The following is a 17104-nucleotide window of genomic DNA, read 5'->3' as shown; positions in this document are numbered from 1 at the left end:
CTTTCTTATTATCCCAGCAGGGTACCTGATCACATGCTGGGTGCAGGTGATGATTGACCAGATCTTGTTCTTCCCATTTAGCTGGTGGTTGCAGTTTTCCTCGCAGCCTCTTTGTAACTCCTATTTGCTGTGTGATTCCCAGGTACTTGTAGCTGTCCTCAGTGTCTGCTATGTGTCAGGGTTCCTGGGTCGGTGACCCAGTATTTTCAGTTCACGTTCACTGTTTATCTTCTGCCTGTTCCACTTCCTGTTTTATTGTGTTAGCCTTGGTCCATGTGCATTATGTTCCGTCCTCTTCCCGTTTATCATTAGTTCATTATGTTCAGCTGTGTACTCACCAGGTTCTAATCTCTCATCACTCAGCCTGTGTATTTATGTCCCTCAGTTCAACCAGTCCAATGTCGTGTCATTGATGTTATTGTGATGTTGTCTCTCCGTCTGTATGTTCAGTTAGTCAGTCAGTGCTTCAGTCAGTCGTCCAGCCAGCCATTTTCTCCCTTTGTTCTGTTCATCCACTCCTTATAATAAATCGTCACCTACCTGCGAGCCCTGCGTTTGGGTTCCTTCTTCCTTGCCTCCACCCAACCACTGACAGAATGACACGACCCGTGCCACGAAGACACGTTTGGAACCCAGCGGACTCGGACCTCTACGAGCGGCAGGAGGTAGCGCTCTCCTTGTGGGCGGAAAAGCTCAAGGAGAGACAGCGGCTCTTCGCGGAGCGAGAGCACGTCTTCGAGGGCACTCGCTTGGCTCTGGGCGGGCCTCGGAGACGCCGCGTTCCCCCACCTGCTGCCTCACCTGTACCGGAGCATTTGCCGTGGAGAGTGGACGTTCCACGCCGCGCTTCGGCCACTCCCTCTCTCGCCACTCCGCTCCTCGCTCCCACACCCGCCGCCTCATCCGCCGGACCTCCACCATCGCCGCGGCACAACGGCTACGCCTCCCACCTCGGCTCAACGGAGGCTACCGCGCCAGAGGCTCTGCTGTTTTCCCCGGCCGCTTCCGCTTCCCAGAGAAAGCGGCGCACACGCCGCCATAGAACGGACTACTTTCAGCCACTCCCGATGGTCCAGTGACTGTTTTTCGCACTCACCATCTGATTATTCACTTAAAACGCAGAATAAACCCATCTCTCATTCATGGGATGTTTCCCTCCTGGAGGATTCTGTGGACTGGGAAGATTTGTTCTGCTCTGCTCCCCCAAAGACTGTAAATAGTGGTGGCAGAAAAATCAGAACAATCTCCAATAAACCTGCCAGTAACACACACACCGTCACTATTTCCACACCCAGTATTCAGCCATTTCCCACCAGCACAGGGGCCCAGTCTACGCCCACACCAGTGCCAGCTCCCAGGAGGAGGGCAGCTGCGACCCGGTCTACCTCCACACCCGCTTCTGTTTCTCAGGTGGGGGTGACTGGTGTCCAGCCACCTTCCGTGCCCGTCCCAGTGCCCAGGTTGAGGGCAACCAGAACCCAGCTTGACCTCCCTGGAGGCTTGGAGGAGCTAACCGGTCCACCTGCTACTTCACCACTTCATCCACCTCCTGACCCAGCCTTTCACGCCCTCGCACTATCCCTAGTTAGATTAGCTGAACTGTCCCCTGCCCAGGCACCAGCCTTACGAGCCCAAGCCGTAATTTTATCTCCGTCACTAGCTCAATCTGTAGCTCAGCCAGCAGCCACGCCTGCCTCTGTTCCTCCCTTAGCATCTCCACTCCAGTCAGTTCCCTCACCTGCTGTTCAGCTTTCCCTCCAGTCAGTTCCCTCACCTGCTGTCCAGTCTCCTCCTGTCCTCCAGTCACCTCCTGTAGCTCAGTCCCCTCCTGTCCTCCAGTCACCTCCTGTAGCTCAGTCCCCTGTCCAGTCAGTCCAGTCGCCCCCTGTTTCCCAGTCGCCGGTCTACCATCCTGTTCAGTTCCCGGACCTGCAGCCACAGCACCCAGAGCCAGCTGTGAGCCTTCCTGCTTCTCAGCCAGGGGTTTCCGCACCCGCTGGCCCGGCCGCTCCTCAGCCAGGGGTTTCCGCACCCGCTGGCCCGGCCGCTCCTCAGCCAGGGGTTTCCTCACCCGCTGGCCCGGCCGCTCCTCAGCCAGGGGTTTCCGCACCCGCTGGCCCGGCCGCTCCTCAGCCAGGGGCCTCCGCGCCTACTGGCCCGGCCGCTCTCCAGCCAGAGGCCACCGCGCCTACTGGCCCTGCCTGTCTCCAGCCAGAGGCCTCCGCGCCTACTGGCCCTGCCTGTCTCCAGCCAGAGGCCTCCGCGCCTGCTTCGCCTGGTCAGGCCTCTGCCTCAGCTGCATCCACGCCCGGTCCGGCCTCTGCATCAGCTGCACCCACGCCCGGTCCGGCCTCTGCATCAGCTGCACCCACGCCCGGTCCGGCCTCTGCATCTGCTTCTGCTCCGCCTGGTCCGGCTCCAGAGTCTTCGTCCTCGTCTGGCCCAGCCTCAGAGTCTTCGTCCTCGTCTGGCCCAGCCTCAGAGTCTTCGGCTTTTGTTTCGCCTGCTGCAGCTCCAGCCTGTGCTTCGCCTGGTCCGGCCCCGCCGTCGCCTGGTCCGGCCCCGTCGTCGCCTGGTCCTGCCTCGTCTGGTCCTGTGCCCACCAGGCCATGGCCAGCACGCCTAACACTGGAGAGCCGCCGCTGCCTTCCGCGCGGTCGGCCCCCTGAACTGCTCCGTCGTCTCCTTCGCCGCCGCCGTTGCCTTCCGCACGGCCGGCCCCCGGACCGCCTTCGCCTGAGTGGCCGCCGTTGCCTTCCGCACGGCCGGCCTCCCGAACTGTGTCCACGTCGCCGCCGTTGCCTTCCGCGCGGTCGGCCCCCGGACCAGTGCTGTCGCCGTTGCCTTCCGCACGGTCGGCCCCCGGACCAGTGCTGTCGCCGTTGCCGTCCGCACGGTCGGCCCCCTGAACTGTCTCGTCTCGGCCACGGGCCGCGTGGACGCCCACCTGAACTGTCTCGTCTCGGCCACGGGCCGCGTGGACGCCCACCTGCACTGTCTCGTCTCGGCCACGGGCCACGGGGGCGCCCACCTGAACTGTCTCGGTGTGGACTCCGTCCCTCCGTCCTGGGCCCCCTCCGCCCGCCCTGTTCTGGGGTTTTTTTCTTTCTCTTTTGGCCGTCGGGTGCCGGCCTTTGGAGGGGGGGTACTGTCAGGGTTCCTGGGTCGGTGACCCAGTATTTTCAGTTCACGTTCACTGTTTATCTTCTGCCTGTTCCACTTCCTGTTTTATTGTGTTAGCCTTGGTCCATGTGCATTATGTTCCGTCCTCTTCCCGTTTATCATTAGTTCATTATGTTCAGCTGTGTACTCACCAGGTTCTAATCTCTCATCACTCAGCCTGTGTATTTATGTCCCTCAGTTCAACCAGTCCAATGTCGTGTCATTGATGTTATTGTGATGTTGTCTCTCCGTCTGTATGTTCAGTTAGTCAGTCAGTGCTTCAGTCAGTCGTCCAGCCAGCCATTTTCTCCCTTTGTTCTGTTCATCCACTCCTTATAATAAATCGTCACCTACCTGCGAGCCCTGCGTTTGGGTTCCTTCTTCCTCGCCTCCACCCAACCGCTGACACTATGTTGCCTTCTGACAATGCAATCCCCTCAGTTCTGACTAGCTTCACTCTCTTTGTTAGCATCAAACTACCGTTTGATCTGCAGTATGCTAATGTCAAAGACACTTATGGAGCTAATGCCTTACCAAAACTTGGCAGATCAGACCATAACTTGTTTTGTTTTTGCAGACCTGTAATAATCCCTGTGTGCAGAGACAGCTTGCAGCTAAACCTATGGTAGGGAAATAGATACCCGATGGTACTGAGGCTCTACGGACCTCCTTTGAATGCACAGATTGGAATGTGTTTTTGGAAACAGATAAGAACAGAATGGACACTGGCAGGCAGGTTGCTTATTTTAGTACATCAGCTTCTATAGAGACACAGTCATATCTACAAAGACTGTACGCTGTTTTCACAATAACAAACCCTAGATCACAAGTGGCACAAGGCAATCCTCAACCATAAAAAGATATACAAAGAAGATAGAAAGGAATCTACAAGTTCATGTTCAAATTTTATTCGCCACATGCAGTGGCAGGTTGCCCTGCAGTGGAATGAACCTGCTCCCCGACCAGACACACACAACACATACATCACATGGGGATACAAGTCAGAGAACGGTTGCATTACAGAAAAAAACACTGAAATGTACACTACAATGGGAAAGTACAAGAGGAAAAAAAGAGACATCTACTCATGCTGGGCTCATGGGAGGACAGCATGAGAACAGGAAACAAAAAAAACCCTCCTCTGCACATAAAGCACATAAATGTCCACATCACAACATTATAGAGCACGTGACCAGCAACAGGGTTGGGTAGAGGATAAAGAGTAATCCCAGGCAACACAGCAGCCATCCTGCCACTGCACTGACTCTCCAGCGCGGGCCCAGACCCGCCTCGTGTTCCCAGGAGGCAACAAGCATCGAAGGCATTGGAAGGGGAGGGGGATGTGTGAGTGCTTATCAGTGTAAATGTATGTGTGTGCGTGTCCATAGTTCAGCTGAGACGGTGTTCTTCGCCCTATCAGGCTAAGTAAACAGTCTACCAGCCAACCCAGGTGGCCTTGCATAGAGTGGGAAGAACAGTCAACACACAGTCGTTATCAGGGAGTTTTTGTTCGGCTCCAGCCTTGAGCCCAAAGCTGGCGCCGAAGGGGTATCCGCATTGATGTTGATGTTGATTTTTACAATAAAGCAATACCTGTAAGGTGTGGAAAGGAATCAATACCATCATTGGCTACAACAACAACAAAAGACAATGACTTATGGGTGATGTGGAGGACTGTGCTGCCCAGCTGTGTCAAGTTCTCCACAGTATGTTCAGTCTAAGTTTAGGGGCAGGTGCCAGCACCGAAAAACATTCTGTATTGTGCCACTACCAAAAATAAAGTATCCAGCTAAATGAAACAACTGCAGAGCACTTATCCTTACATTGGCAAAAACCTTGGAATAGTGGATTCTTCACAGAGGTCAAAGACCAATTGATACCCTGATTTTTGTCATTGCAGTTCACCTTAGCCATTTCTGGAGATCAGGACTGTCCGTTCTTTGGTTGGGCATCCTGGGTGCATCTTCTCCACTAGCAGCTGGTTAATTTGTGCTGCCAGGTGCTGTTAGCTTCTTAGCTAGTATGTGTGAATCTTGTCAGGGTCTGGTGCTATATCGTAGAGCTTGTATTTTATTATATCACCTTTGTAACAATGAACTGAATAAAACAGCTAGACAAGGAAGTCAGAGAAACCAAGTGTTAATCAGTCCAACAATAGGAAAGAAAAATCCATCACAAACAAGCATGCAGTTCAAAGTTCCTTTATTATCTGATAGTATCACTGTCCCAGGGTGTAGTTTGTGGCCCAGGATGCCATGACCTGATGGGAGAGCTGTGTATGGGGCGCTGAACGAAGCAGATCCTCAAGCAGGAAACCAAAACACTGTAAAGAAAACATTCACTAACCTGCAACACTGTGGTCGTCAGGCTGTTTAGTATTGCAATCACTTACAGAAAAAGAATAAAAAGCTGCATTTAACAGAGGGACCGTATCCTGATTCTTTTTGGTCACAAGTCATCATTTCTACTCAGTGAGGCATGGTCATCAGAGAAGAGCAAAACATTCAAACCTAATAAAATAACTCAAATATAAGCAATGGATGTAAAAATAATAATAAATACAAACAGCTCTGGATCTCAAATCTGAAAACAGTTCGACGGCACAAAAATAATCAAAATTAGAAAGAAGATAGTTCGAATATCCTAAAAGTCACCTTCTTATTGTTTACTGTAGAAATGTTTTATACTAACTGCTAACTTTAGGGCAGTTTGATGAAACTGTGAGATAGAAAAATATGGGTCTTGTTCAAGACATAAGGCAAAACACAAAAAAGCTGTGCAAGAGTTTGTGGAATTCTAAGATACAATTTATAAGTACATATTAATTGTAGTTTTACATACCAAATCATATCACTTTAGCACAATTACTTATTTCAATGCAACAAAATCTATAGAAGTGGCTCAGTCTGTCAGTGGCAGAAATGTGAATTTATTAAAAGCAGGTCCATCTAATGATAGAACAGATGCATCTCAAAGTACAAACTGCTTCATGCTGATTATTTCACATTTACCTCCTGAAAGCAGCTCAGAAAAGTTTACAATTCAACTCAGCTTCAGAGAGAGCAATTTAAAATCTGAGCTCCATTTGGTAATGATGTTCAATTATCAGAGAAAACTGAAAACCTAGTAAACCTCAGAAATTGGCCTGTAATGAAACCTTCATGCAGTGAAGTTTCATAATGAGGATTTTGTTACATGTTTTACACTCAGTTATTGTATATATTCTGTAAATTAGGCCAATTATGTTATTTATGTTATTTGTTTGTAATGTATGGATCTTTTAAAAAGGATTCTTATGTTCACATAAAGGTACCTAAACAGTTAATGAGTGTCTACACTTCTACACCACAACACTTTGGCTAAAAACTATTGTTGCACTGCTGAAAGCTCACCAGCTGTTGATTGGCTTCACTTAAACTATGCTTTTGTAAAGTAAAGATCCTGCAATAATACAAAGAACATGGAGAAAACCTCAACAGTCAGATGAAGCTGTTTGAGCAAGCCAGTTGCTCACAACGGGAAACTCCCTTTTAAACAGAAAAAAACCTTTGGAAGAACCTGGCTCAGGGAGGGGCGGCCATCTGCCACAGGTGTTTGGGGATTGTGTATTTTTCTTATGTTATTTTACGATGTAGCATTTTATTTCGAGATGTTGGCAACTCCATGCTGTACATAAAGAATTCAATGAGAAACTCCAGTTTTGACCATTTTGGTGCCAAATGTCTTCACCATTGGTGGTTTGCTTGAGTGCAGTTCTAATTTTTTTTTTAATGTTACCTAACAAAACAGTGCAGAGGAATGAGTGTGAAGTGCAACAGCAGGGTAGAGAACATCAGTGAAGGTTGATTTGAAGGTGTGGAGGTGAACGAGACTGCCAGAGGAAATTCTGTAAAAGGACAAAATTTTGTCCTCCGAATCCAGATACACCCCGACACGACTGGAGCGCAAACACTGAGAAGATACACAGACCTTCTCTTTGTTGTGCTGAACAAAACAACCATCATCAGAGCAAATCAGACACCAAGACTTGTTGTTTTGTCCCAGCTTGCAGGCATCAACATCTCCTTTCCTGCCAATGTTTCTGTATGTTAACCCAACGCAGAAGGGCTCTGACACCTCCAACTCAAAGTAACAGCGTCCTTTTAGTCCCTGTTTACACAGAACCTGCTGACAGCAATCAAACCTCTCTGTATGATCAGGATATGGCTGCTCCTCCTCCACCCAGGTCACCTTTCTGTTCCCTTCAGAGAGCAGCAGGTTCTTGTGAGCTGTGCTGGAGTTCAGACTGAGCTCACAGGCATCTGGAGGTAAGAAAACACTTTATTCACAAATAGCACTGATTTCTAAGGTCAATCATCTAAAGCGGTTTTCAAAAAATTTAATTTCACACCTTCACTTTTAGGGGATGTGGGTTAGAATATTCTTTTCTTTTCTCTTCTACATTTCTTGAACTCATCAGTAAACAGTCACAGTGACAGGTTTCGTGTCTGAATGTTACCTGTGCAAGTAGCACAGGTAACATTCAGACATGAAAGCAACAAGTTGAAAACCCGCTAATGCCCAAAGCCACTGGACATTTGCATTTTCTTATGTACCTTTGTCAGGTAAATCCTAAACAGTTCAGACCTGACCAGAGTAATTAATATTAATAATTCAATCTTTCTATTTTTATTATTTTTATTTTCTGGTAAATGATCTAATTTACATAAAGAAAACCCAGTCAGGCAAATGATGAACACATTATTATATTTATTCATAAATTTATTAAAGAAATTATACAGTTTTACATTTCTGTGAGGGTCACATTTACTTCAATTTCAAGGATTAGCAGTTAAATGAAATATAAAATTAGTTTCAATCAGAGGAGTATGGGCACTCCTACAAGCTTATTAGGCATGTAGATTTTTTTAAACTGTGCAAAAACTGTGATGCAAACAATGAAGTAGAAAACCTCCTATTTTTTTTGTTTTTTTGTTTATTTTTTATATCCATAAAATGTTGACGGTAGGAACTTTTTTTTAAATAATCTACAAAATAGAGAAAACATAGATGACTAATTTCAAACTTCTGAGTGGTATGATATTATTGGTTATTAAGTAAATAAATATCCTGTTTGCACTTTCTTACTTGATCACAGCTTTCAGTCAAAAGCATTTTCACAGGTACTCACATTTCTTGAATCCTGGTTTCATCCGGTGATGTCCACCATGTTCAAAACTGAAAAAATATAGTTGAGAATTAGATGAAGCATATTAGCAATAGCCAAAATTTATAGATGCCATTTATAGCCTAAAACAAAAATGTTTTCATTGTTGCTTTTGACATTAATAATAATAATAATAATAATAATAATAATAAAAAAACATGCAGTTTTGCTATAGCTCAATAGTATTATATTTAGTTCTGTAGAAAATCAAAAAGATGGCACTCTTTGATCATGATCTGGAACGCTTATGAGAAAGGTCAGTGAAATAGCTGTGCACTGACAGGTGTTAAACCACAAAAACCACAAGTTCTAATAAGCTGCTTGCCTTTTTTCCCAGTGAGCCACAAGAGGCAATTATGAGCATATGTGTCTTTATAAGGTAGATACAGATGTCAAAGATAAAATAGTGAGCAGTGTGTGCGTGTTGTTTCTGAGCAATATTTCTTTTAAAAACACAATGTTTAAGGGTCAAAAATAAATTTCCAGTTTGACCCGCTAACCTGCCCACCTACATTAACGAGCCATACAAACATAGGTTCCGAGATTTCCTTTTTTCTCTTTGGTATTTGGGGGCTGTTTCTGAAACAGTGGATGACACAGGGCCAGAATTAAAATTACTTGAGTTGGCTGAGGTTGTATTTTGGATCATCCTTCAGCTCAGAGAGCTTCTTTTTCCCAACTCCTCCTGGATGGTTATAGCTCAGGTCCAGCTCTTTGAGATGAGAAGGATTAGCCTTAATGGATGTGGCCAAAAACCCACAGCCTTTTTCTGTCACCAGACAACCAGATAACCTGAGAAAACAATGTTTGGTATATATCAATGCAGGTTTTAAAAGTTATTTTAGAACTACATCAGCAGTAGTAAAATTGAAAGCATAAATTACAAGCACAAGAAAATTATGTGGATTGAGATGGGGGTTATAGTATTTCTCAAAACAAAATAAATAAAAAGATTTTACATTAACAGATGTTGGTTTTCAAAAATTTAGACAGAAAAACCTTAAACTGTCCAAAGAACATTTTCTGTGGACAGAGTTGAGTTGTAACTTGCAGCTGGTTTGGTGGGTTGTCCATCTATTTGTAAAATGGCACGGTATTTTAAACATGTACCTCAAAGTTTTCAGTCTGCAGCACTGATTCGACAGTCCTTTACACAGCAGCTCTACTCCTGAATCTTTCAGGTCATTGTTGCTCAGGTCCAGATGTCGTAGAGGTGAGAAGGGGAAGGTGAGACCAAAGGCCAGATGCTCAACCCACTCTTCAGTCACTTTACAGTCTGCTAGTCTAAAAGGGGTAATAAGGTTTTTTTATTTAAATAGAAATGAAGAATAAGTATGTAATTGCCACTGGGGGCAGATAGGATTTGTACCTTTCTTTTTGTATTATATCCTGTTCAACAGTATTGTTGATTCAGCTTTAAAGATGAACAAATAACAATGAAATAAAACTTACAAGGCTTTTCCGCTGCTCCTCACTGCTGGTATCAGCCTCCGTCTGCCCTCCTCTGATGTGTTGTAACTCTTCAAGTCCAAGACTTCCAGATCATTCTTCGATGCCTGCAGCATGTAGGCCAGTGCAGAGCAGTGCAGGGGAGTCAACTCTGTTTTTGAACGATCTGACAGTGCGAGATATTCCTGAATCTCATCTTTGACTTTGTGATCTCTCATCTCGACCATAGTCTGGAAAAGGTTGATGCAGCTGTCTGGAGAGAGGTTCTTCCTTCGCATAGACTTGAGGTAAGTCAAGATTTTCTTTTCAGTATCTTGACTTTGATCTGGTGAAGGCAGCAGACCATGAAGGACTCTGCGATTTGGTTCAACCAGGAGGCCAAGAAGGAATCTCAGGAAGAAGTCCAGGTGACCATTTTTCTTCTCCAGCACTTTGTCAACCATCATCTTTAAAAGATCAAGTAATGTATGTTCTTGGCTCTTTAGATCGAGGAAGCTGCTGAGCTCTCTGGTATCATTATTTATGAAACAGTCATAGATGTGGAGCGCTGCAAAGAACTCCTGCAGAGTCAGATGTACAAAGAAGAAGACCTTTTTCTGGGAAATGATTTCTTCTTCACGAAGTACTGTGGTGCAAAATCCAGAGTACATGGAGGCTTCTTTAATGTCAATGCCAAAGTCTTCCAGGTCTTCCTCATAGAAGATGAGGTTGCTCTTCAGCAGCTGCTCAAATGCAAGCTTGCCGAGTTTCAGAAGAAATTCTTTGTGTGTCTTCAGAAGCTTTTCTTTGTTTGTCTCAACCTTCTTGTCATATTTTCTGTTTCTACGCTTTGTTTGTGCAAACAGGAAGTGTGACATCATCTCTGTAAGAGTTTGAGGAATTGCAGTTTCAACATCTCCTCCAAAGACTTCCTGGAATAACACTGCAGAAATCCAGCAGAAGATCGGGATCTGACACATGATGTCGAGACTCTGTGAAGACTGAATATGTTTAATGATCCTGTCAGCAAGATCTGGATCGTGACTAAATCTCTTCCTGAAGTATTCAGCTTTTTGAGGATCATTGAACCCTCTTATTTCTGTCACCATGTCAACATGCTCAGCAGGGATCTGATTGGCTGCTACTGGACGGGAAGTAATCCAGAGGTTTGCATCAGGAAGAAGGTTACCCTGGATGATGTTTGCTAGGAGATCCCTCACAGGTGCTGCTTCCTTGACAGATGTTATAGTCTTAATGCCTTCAAAGTCCAGCTGAAACCTGCTTTCATCCAGACCGTCCAGGATCAGGACAAGCTTGGTTTTGGTATAATCCACTGAATCTTTGAGTTCAGACAGTGTGGGATGAAATAAAGTCAGGAGCTCATGTAGGCTTTTCTCACCTGTAATCAAATTCAGCTCTCTGAAAGCAAGACTGAAAACAAAGTCAAGATCCTGGTTTGCCTTCTCTTCGGCCCAGTCAAGAATGAATTTCTGCACAGAAAATGATTTGCCAATTCCTGCGACGCCCTTCGTCACAACTGTTCTGTGAGGTTTGTCTTGATCAGGCAACGGTTTCAACACATCATTTAGGTTGATTATTTGCTGTTCTGAAGTGTGTCTTATCCGTTTATGTTCGAGCAGCCTGACTTCATGCTCTTCACGTAACCTTTCACTCTCTCCAGTGGTTATGTGAAGCTCTGTGTAGATGTTGTTCAGTGAACTCGGCTTGTCACCATTACCTTCAGAGACTGAGGAATATTTCTCTTTCATTGCTTCTTTTAATTTCTTCTTTGCCTCTAAAAGATGAATTTTACCTGTAATGCAGTGAAACGCATCAAAGATGCTCAGGTGGTTAATACCAGATCGCTTTAATTTGGTCAGAGAAAAATGCAGGATAAGAAATTCCTGACCTGATTTGGGGACTTCCATTTTTCATTTTAAGTACTGGTTTGCAGATTGCTTTAAATGAGCAATAAGGTATAAAAGTTCTTTATAAATGCACCCAACTTAGCAAAACCCTGATACTCTTGCACTTAATGCATGTTTTCAGAATATAACTGCTTTTAAGCTCCCTAACAAACTTAACTTTATCATTAAAAGTTAAATTTAATAAAAGATTCCAACACTGACTCACTCTTGTCTGTAGCAAGTTTTTTTTTTCTTTTTTTGCAGTAGTAGAGATAGTAGTGATCTTAAGTATGTAAGCTTACCTGTGTCTCCCTCCTTGTCTTTCTCTTGTTTTAATGTTTTTCTGGATTTCTTCCCACACTGAGGACAAGGACAGTCTGCTGGTGACACAGACTCATCCAGGTCTGAGCTGAGACACAGTTTGCAGCACCAGTGTTCACAGCTGAGCTGAACTGGATTCTTCATAACATCTTTGCAAACTGGACAGGTGGATGGCTTCTCAGTTACTGGTCTGTAGGAGGGTTTACAAATTAGACCTTAATTTAATTACTATAGCACAATAATGGATATTTTTTCTCTGTTTTTCCATAACAATAAGTTGTCTGCATAGATTCTCAGTCATCCAGGTCATGGTAGTCTAAGACACGATCCCTGGTGGACCTGAGGTTAGGTAATTGATTGGAGCTTCATGTATAGAAGCTTTTTAATCTCTTCAAGCCTTTTAAAATACGGTTTTGCAGTGCGGTAGCTGAGTAACTGTAGTCCAAATACTCTTTTTTTAAAGCAGGATACACATACTCCAGCACACAGGTCATTTGAACAGGCAATTCTGCATTAAGTCAGTCAGAAGCACTGTGTCAGCAGACCATCAGTGTTCAAAACCTTCAGAATCTTGGAGGTAATATGATCAAACCCTGCTGCCTGGGTACATGATTAACACTCATCCCCTACTTGTCCTTCCTCAGTCATCATCGTTTGCCAGAACTTGCCTCCAAAAGTCCCCGATCCATGGCCTTCACAAACTGCTCTCCCACCTGGGTTACCCAATTTGAATCACTTCTGATCACCTGGTACTACTGCTGGAGATCCTTAAGGTTTGCTTTTAACTGCCTCACAGGGACAAATGCCCTGACTATGTTCATGACTATAATTATGATAGAAAGACCCATGTTCACAAATTGTCACAAATGGTTCAAAACTCAACTATTTCAAACCACAGTTCAAAATTTAGGATTTCTGTTTTAACCTTTCATCTTTAAAGTTGACTGGCTCGAACTTGGATCTGTTGCTCCTGAGGGACATCTTGCTAGGAGCAGTACTCATCTGTGAACTAGAGGGAAAGAAAGTTTTATGAGATCAAAACTTGTTAGAAGTTAATGTCACTCTTTAAAGAAATCTTCCTGGGAGCTGCAGATCTAGACGCCGTAGACTGTGAACTAGGCAAAGAATAATCTATTTACGGACTGACATTGACATTACTTAATTAGTTTTGTTTGTCAGGACTTTCAATATAATAGCACAAATGGGACATTTACGATCTTACTTAGAGTAACTTTTCAGAAAACAGTTTAGCATCAATTTCAGCAGTAAGGAATAACAAGACATTTCAGTTGAAGGAGAGATGTTTTTTTATCACTTTATTTTTCTCCTCTTACTGAAACTTCAACTTTAAATAGGATTGTCTGTTTTATAAGCTCTCTTAACCCTCTCAGGCTCAAATTAAGTTTTTGTTGCAAATGCACAACCAAGTCCTGCAGTGGTACTTCTGAGTTAAAAAAAAGTAAAAAAAAACCCATAAAATATGTATGTGGGGTAATCAGGTTGTTAGTTTTTAACTGTTGCAAATCGGCAACGCCTGCCTTGAGAGGGTTAATCAGCTTTAACAGCATGACCCAACAGCAAACTGACTATTTCTCAAAACACAATAATAAGGACTGATGCTTTTTCAGACTGTTTCTCTTAATTAAGATTAAATTACTGAAGACCAAAATGACCAAAGTTAAACATGTGAAATAACAAAGAAGAACAGACAATGTAAGAACTAATTTTTGTTAGTGACACTGTTCTCTCTCTCTCTCTCTCTCTCTCTCCCCCTCTCTCTCTCGCCCTGTGTGTGTGTGTGTGTGTGTGTGTGTGTGTGTGTGTGTGTGTGTGTGTGTGTGTGTGTGTGTCCCCTATACGGGTCATTTTTACCTGGCTTCAGTCTCACTGGATGACTGTCTGAATGTAGATCGCTTCCTTTTCTCCTCATCCATTTTTGCTGCTGATCTGAACAAACATAACAGTCATTGGAGATAAGAATGTAACACATACAGCGATACCTCAGTTTTTGGCTATAGTGTTGACTCATAGTCGGTCTCACCAACTGAGCAAATATGCAACTACTGGCATTTATCTAGTCCATCACTTGTTTTGTTTGTTTGTTTTGTTGTGGTTTTGTGGGATTTATGAATTTTATTTAGCTGATTTAGAGGTTTGACCTTTGTGAATTCAACAGTGTAAATAATCAACCTGTATTCAATTCAACTTTATTAATATCAATCAAAATAGCCGTCACCTCGGGGCACTCTATATTGTAAGGTAGTCCCTACAATAATAAAAATACAAATGGAGAAAAACCCAGCAATCATATGACCCTCTGTGAGCAAGCGCTTTGGTGACAGTGGTAAGGAAAAACTCCCTTTTAACAGGAAGAAACCAGGCTCAGGGCGGGGCGGCCATCTACTGTGACCAGTTGCCTCGAAGTGAGGCCAAAACCTATGCTGCATCCTTCGGAGGACCCAGCCTTCCCGGTCTATGTGGGCTTGGTCCTCGAAGACCGAAAAGGCTGGAAGTTCGAGGCTATGAAATGGGATGGTCTAGCATTCAGATTTGCATCACCGCTGTCTCTGTGAAGTTTAAAAAACTCAGCTGTCTGCTCCTTGCTATCTAAACTATAACAGGACATTGGAGTAAATTCTCTACCATCTCACACTTCTGATTAATCAGTTTTCTTTTTGACGTTTATTCAGCTGTGTGAAAACTCTAACTTTAGTCTCAGCCAAACCAATTTACTCAGGATCAAATAAAACACTGAAAAAAGCCAAACAATAAAGTTTTTAAGTTATCTGAATGACTCATAAATCACGTTCAACCTGAGAAGCGAAAGACCGTGGGGGTCTGAAAACTAGTCCACTATTCTCGCCGGCTTTAGTAAGCCTTGAACCCCGGCTAGCTGGTGGTAACACACGTCTCCAAAAACATCAGAGGCACTTTAACAAATATGTGATGTCTTGATAAACCAAGCAGATATTTGAAGTTTACACAGCTACATTGTTGCCTGAAAATATCTTAAAAGTTTATTTTGTGACCGAGAAAGAGTAATAAGAGTAATAGCTGTCGCCATTGTTGGAAAACTGGAATCGGCTGGGATATGGTGGGACATGAGAGATACCCCTGATCCATCCTTCAAATCTAGGGAAGGAGGACGCATGTGCTGGCTACATGTGGAGAAGTCTACGAATTTGGACAGCCTTCGTCGCGTCCCTTGTCCTTTGTCCCTCTTTGGGGGGAAACTCCCACTGGGTCTAAATCTGGGACTCCCCACCATTTGACCTTAGAACTGAAGAAGCTTCTCGGATGAGAGGTGAAACGTCTTCAAGCAACTTAAAGAAGTTCAGACGCTTTTCTTTCCAAGCTCCTTTGACTACTGCACGGAAACCCCAAACTGGTACTGGTGAAGGCTGACTGATATAGAAAGGAAAACAATGTTACACACCCCTTATATTATCACTGCAGCTGTCTGATTTCACAAACACACCCAGGGACAGCACATAAAATCAATGGTAGAAGTCTCCACTCTGTAAAACAAAGAAGGAAAGAAAAGGGTCCATTTATAAAACATATTTTATCCAGGACAAATTCTGCAATTGCATCATTGTAAATTTGCAGTTCATCATAAACATTTTCAATAGTCAATGTTTGGCCTCATATTGGAATAAATCCTTTTCAATATAAAAAAAACAGAAACAAAACAACAGAAATAGTTACAGTAAGGTATATGTGAATTAAAGTATTGCCAAAGTTGGTGTAGATCTCTGATAGTGTATTCATGTGAGTGTGATATATATATATATATATATATATATATATATATATATATATATATATATATATATATATATATATTCATTTATTATGCAAATGAATGTTATTGTTCATTCTCGGTGTCCTTTGTTCTAGTAGCTGCAGTCACCGCGGTGTAGAACAGACTGAGCAGCAGCTGAGAATCAAGTACAGCAGTATTTCTACATTTCTACCACAAACTTGTGGTGCTTTTTTCAGTGTTAGTCGTGTACAGCTTTGAACATGAAACGTTTTCCCCCAGCAGAGAATCTACGCTACATTTAAAACATGTGGCTCCTGCCTGCTTGGATTATTGCACATAAACAGCTTACCTCTCGGTTTGTTGTTGAGAGGAGCCCATTCAGCGACAGGTTGCTTCTCCCAAAGTCAAGAACCAACAGACTTAAAAACTCCTTTGTTCCCCCACGCCATCAGGGGACAAAGGAGGGCGGGAACAACTAAGCTGTAGTGCTTTTTTACACTGTGCAATATTTGCAATATTTTTTCTTATATTCGACTGTGCAACAGACTCACTCAAATGTGCAATCCTATGTATCCATATGATATATTCTGTATTTATATATATGTACAAGTGTATATATGGTATATTTATTTTATATCCTTACCATCATTCCCCTTATTGTATCTGTAACATGCAACTTCTGTCGGTGCTACTGGAAACGGAATTTCCTGGAGGAACCCACCCAGTGATTAATAAAGTTCCATCTAATCTAATCGAAAACCCGCTTCTTTCTCCCAGTTAGATCAGAAACTTCGGCGATTTCCGTGCTTTAATTTCCCTCCTCCTAGTCCGTAAAACGCAGCATTGCACTCGATTGACCAGATTTATTACCGAGCATGGAAAGAGGAGCCAAAGTCCTTAAATGAAGAATTGCCACACCTGAAACGATCCCTCAGCGCAAGATGAAATACAGTCAAAACGAATTTGGACAAAATGGAATTATTTTATAAAAACAAACATTGACAGTTACAGTCTGTTTTTAATTTTTTTAAGTTTCACTTTCGTTTTTATGCTCCTTTTCTGTCAGCTCAATTGCTGTAATTTGGAGCATTAGAGCCAGCAATCGAAATTCGGTTTGTTGTTTCAGGACAAACTGCCACAGCTGCTCATCTGTCTACAAAATGCCTTGTTTAGATGAGTTAGTGAAATCCTACTTCATAGTACGTTTTTCCAACAAGAAAAGAAATTATTTCTCTTTTAGCACATACCATACCATACCATACCAACTTTATTTCTAAAGCACTTTAACATAAAACCAGAGTTTCACAAAGTGCT

At 43.5% G+C, this 17104-nt stretch overlaps 1 protein-coding gene across 1 annotated transcript; it reads right to left on the bottom strand.

Annotated features, from left to right (window-relative positions):
* Positions 1-5357: 5357 nt before the first annotated feature.
* Positions 5358-12195, bottom strand: LOC146713834 (NLR family CARD domain-containing protein 3-like). The gene is made up of 6 exons (XM_085450277.1): positions 12006-12195; positions 9821-11609; positions 9479-9652; positions 8987-9160; positions 8333-8379; positions 5358-7463 (listed from the first exon to the last, which is right to left on the bottom strand). The coding sequence occupies exons 1-6, from the start codon at positions 12166-12168 to the stop codon at positions 6940-6942; spliced, it is 2871 nt and encodes a 956-aa protein (XP_085306403.1). The 5' UTR covers positions 12169-12195; the 3' UTR covers positions 5358-6939.
* Positions 12196-17104: the final 4909 nt, after the last annotated feature.

Source organism: Copadichromis virginalis, linkage group LG3, assembly GCF_057382275.1.
Source record: "Copadichromis virginalis isolate Kocher_CV1m ecotype Utaka linkage group LG3, C_Virginalis_male_GT1.1, whole genome shotgun sequence".
NCBI classification, from domain to species: Eukaryota; Metazoa; Chordata; class Actinopteri; order Cichliformes; family Cichlidae; genus Copadichromis; species Copadichromis virginalis.
This window is presented reverse-complemented; position numbering and strand designations above follow the sequence as displayed.

Coding starts and splice junctions, on each gene's coding strand:
- LOC146713834 (XM_085450277.1), bottom strand. CDS start 12,168: ATGAAGAATCCAGTTCAGCTCAGCTGTGAACACTGGTGCTGCAAACTG. Junction 11,610..12,005: donor AGACAAGGAGGGAGACACAG/GTAAGCTTACAT, acceptor ACTGCATTACAG/GTAAAATTCATCTTTTAGAG. Junction 9,161..9,478: donor TGCAGACTGAAAACTTTGAG/GTACATGTTTAA, acceptor TTGTTTTCTCAG/GTTATCTGGTTGTCTGGTGA.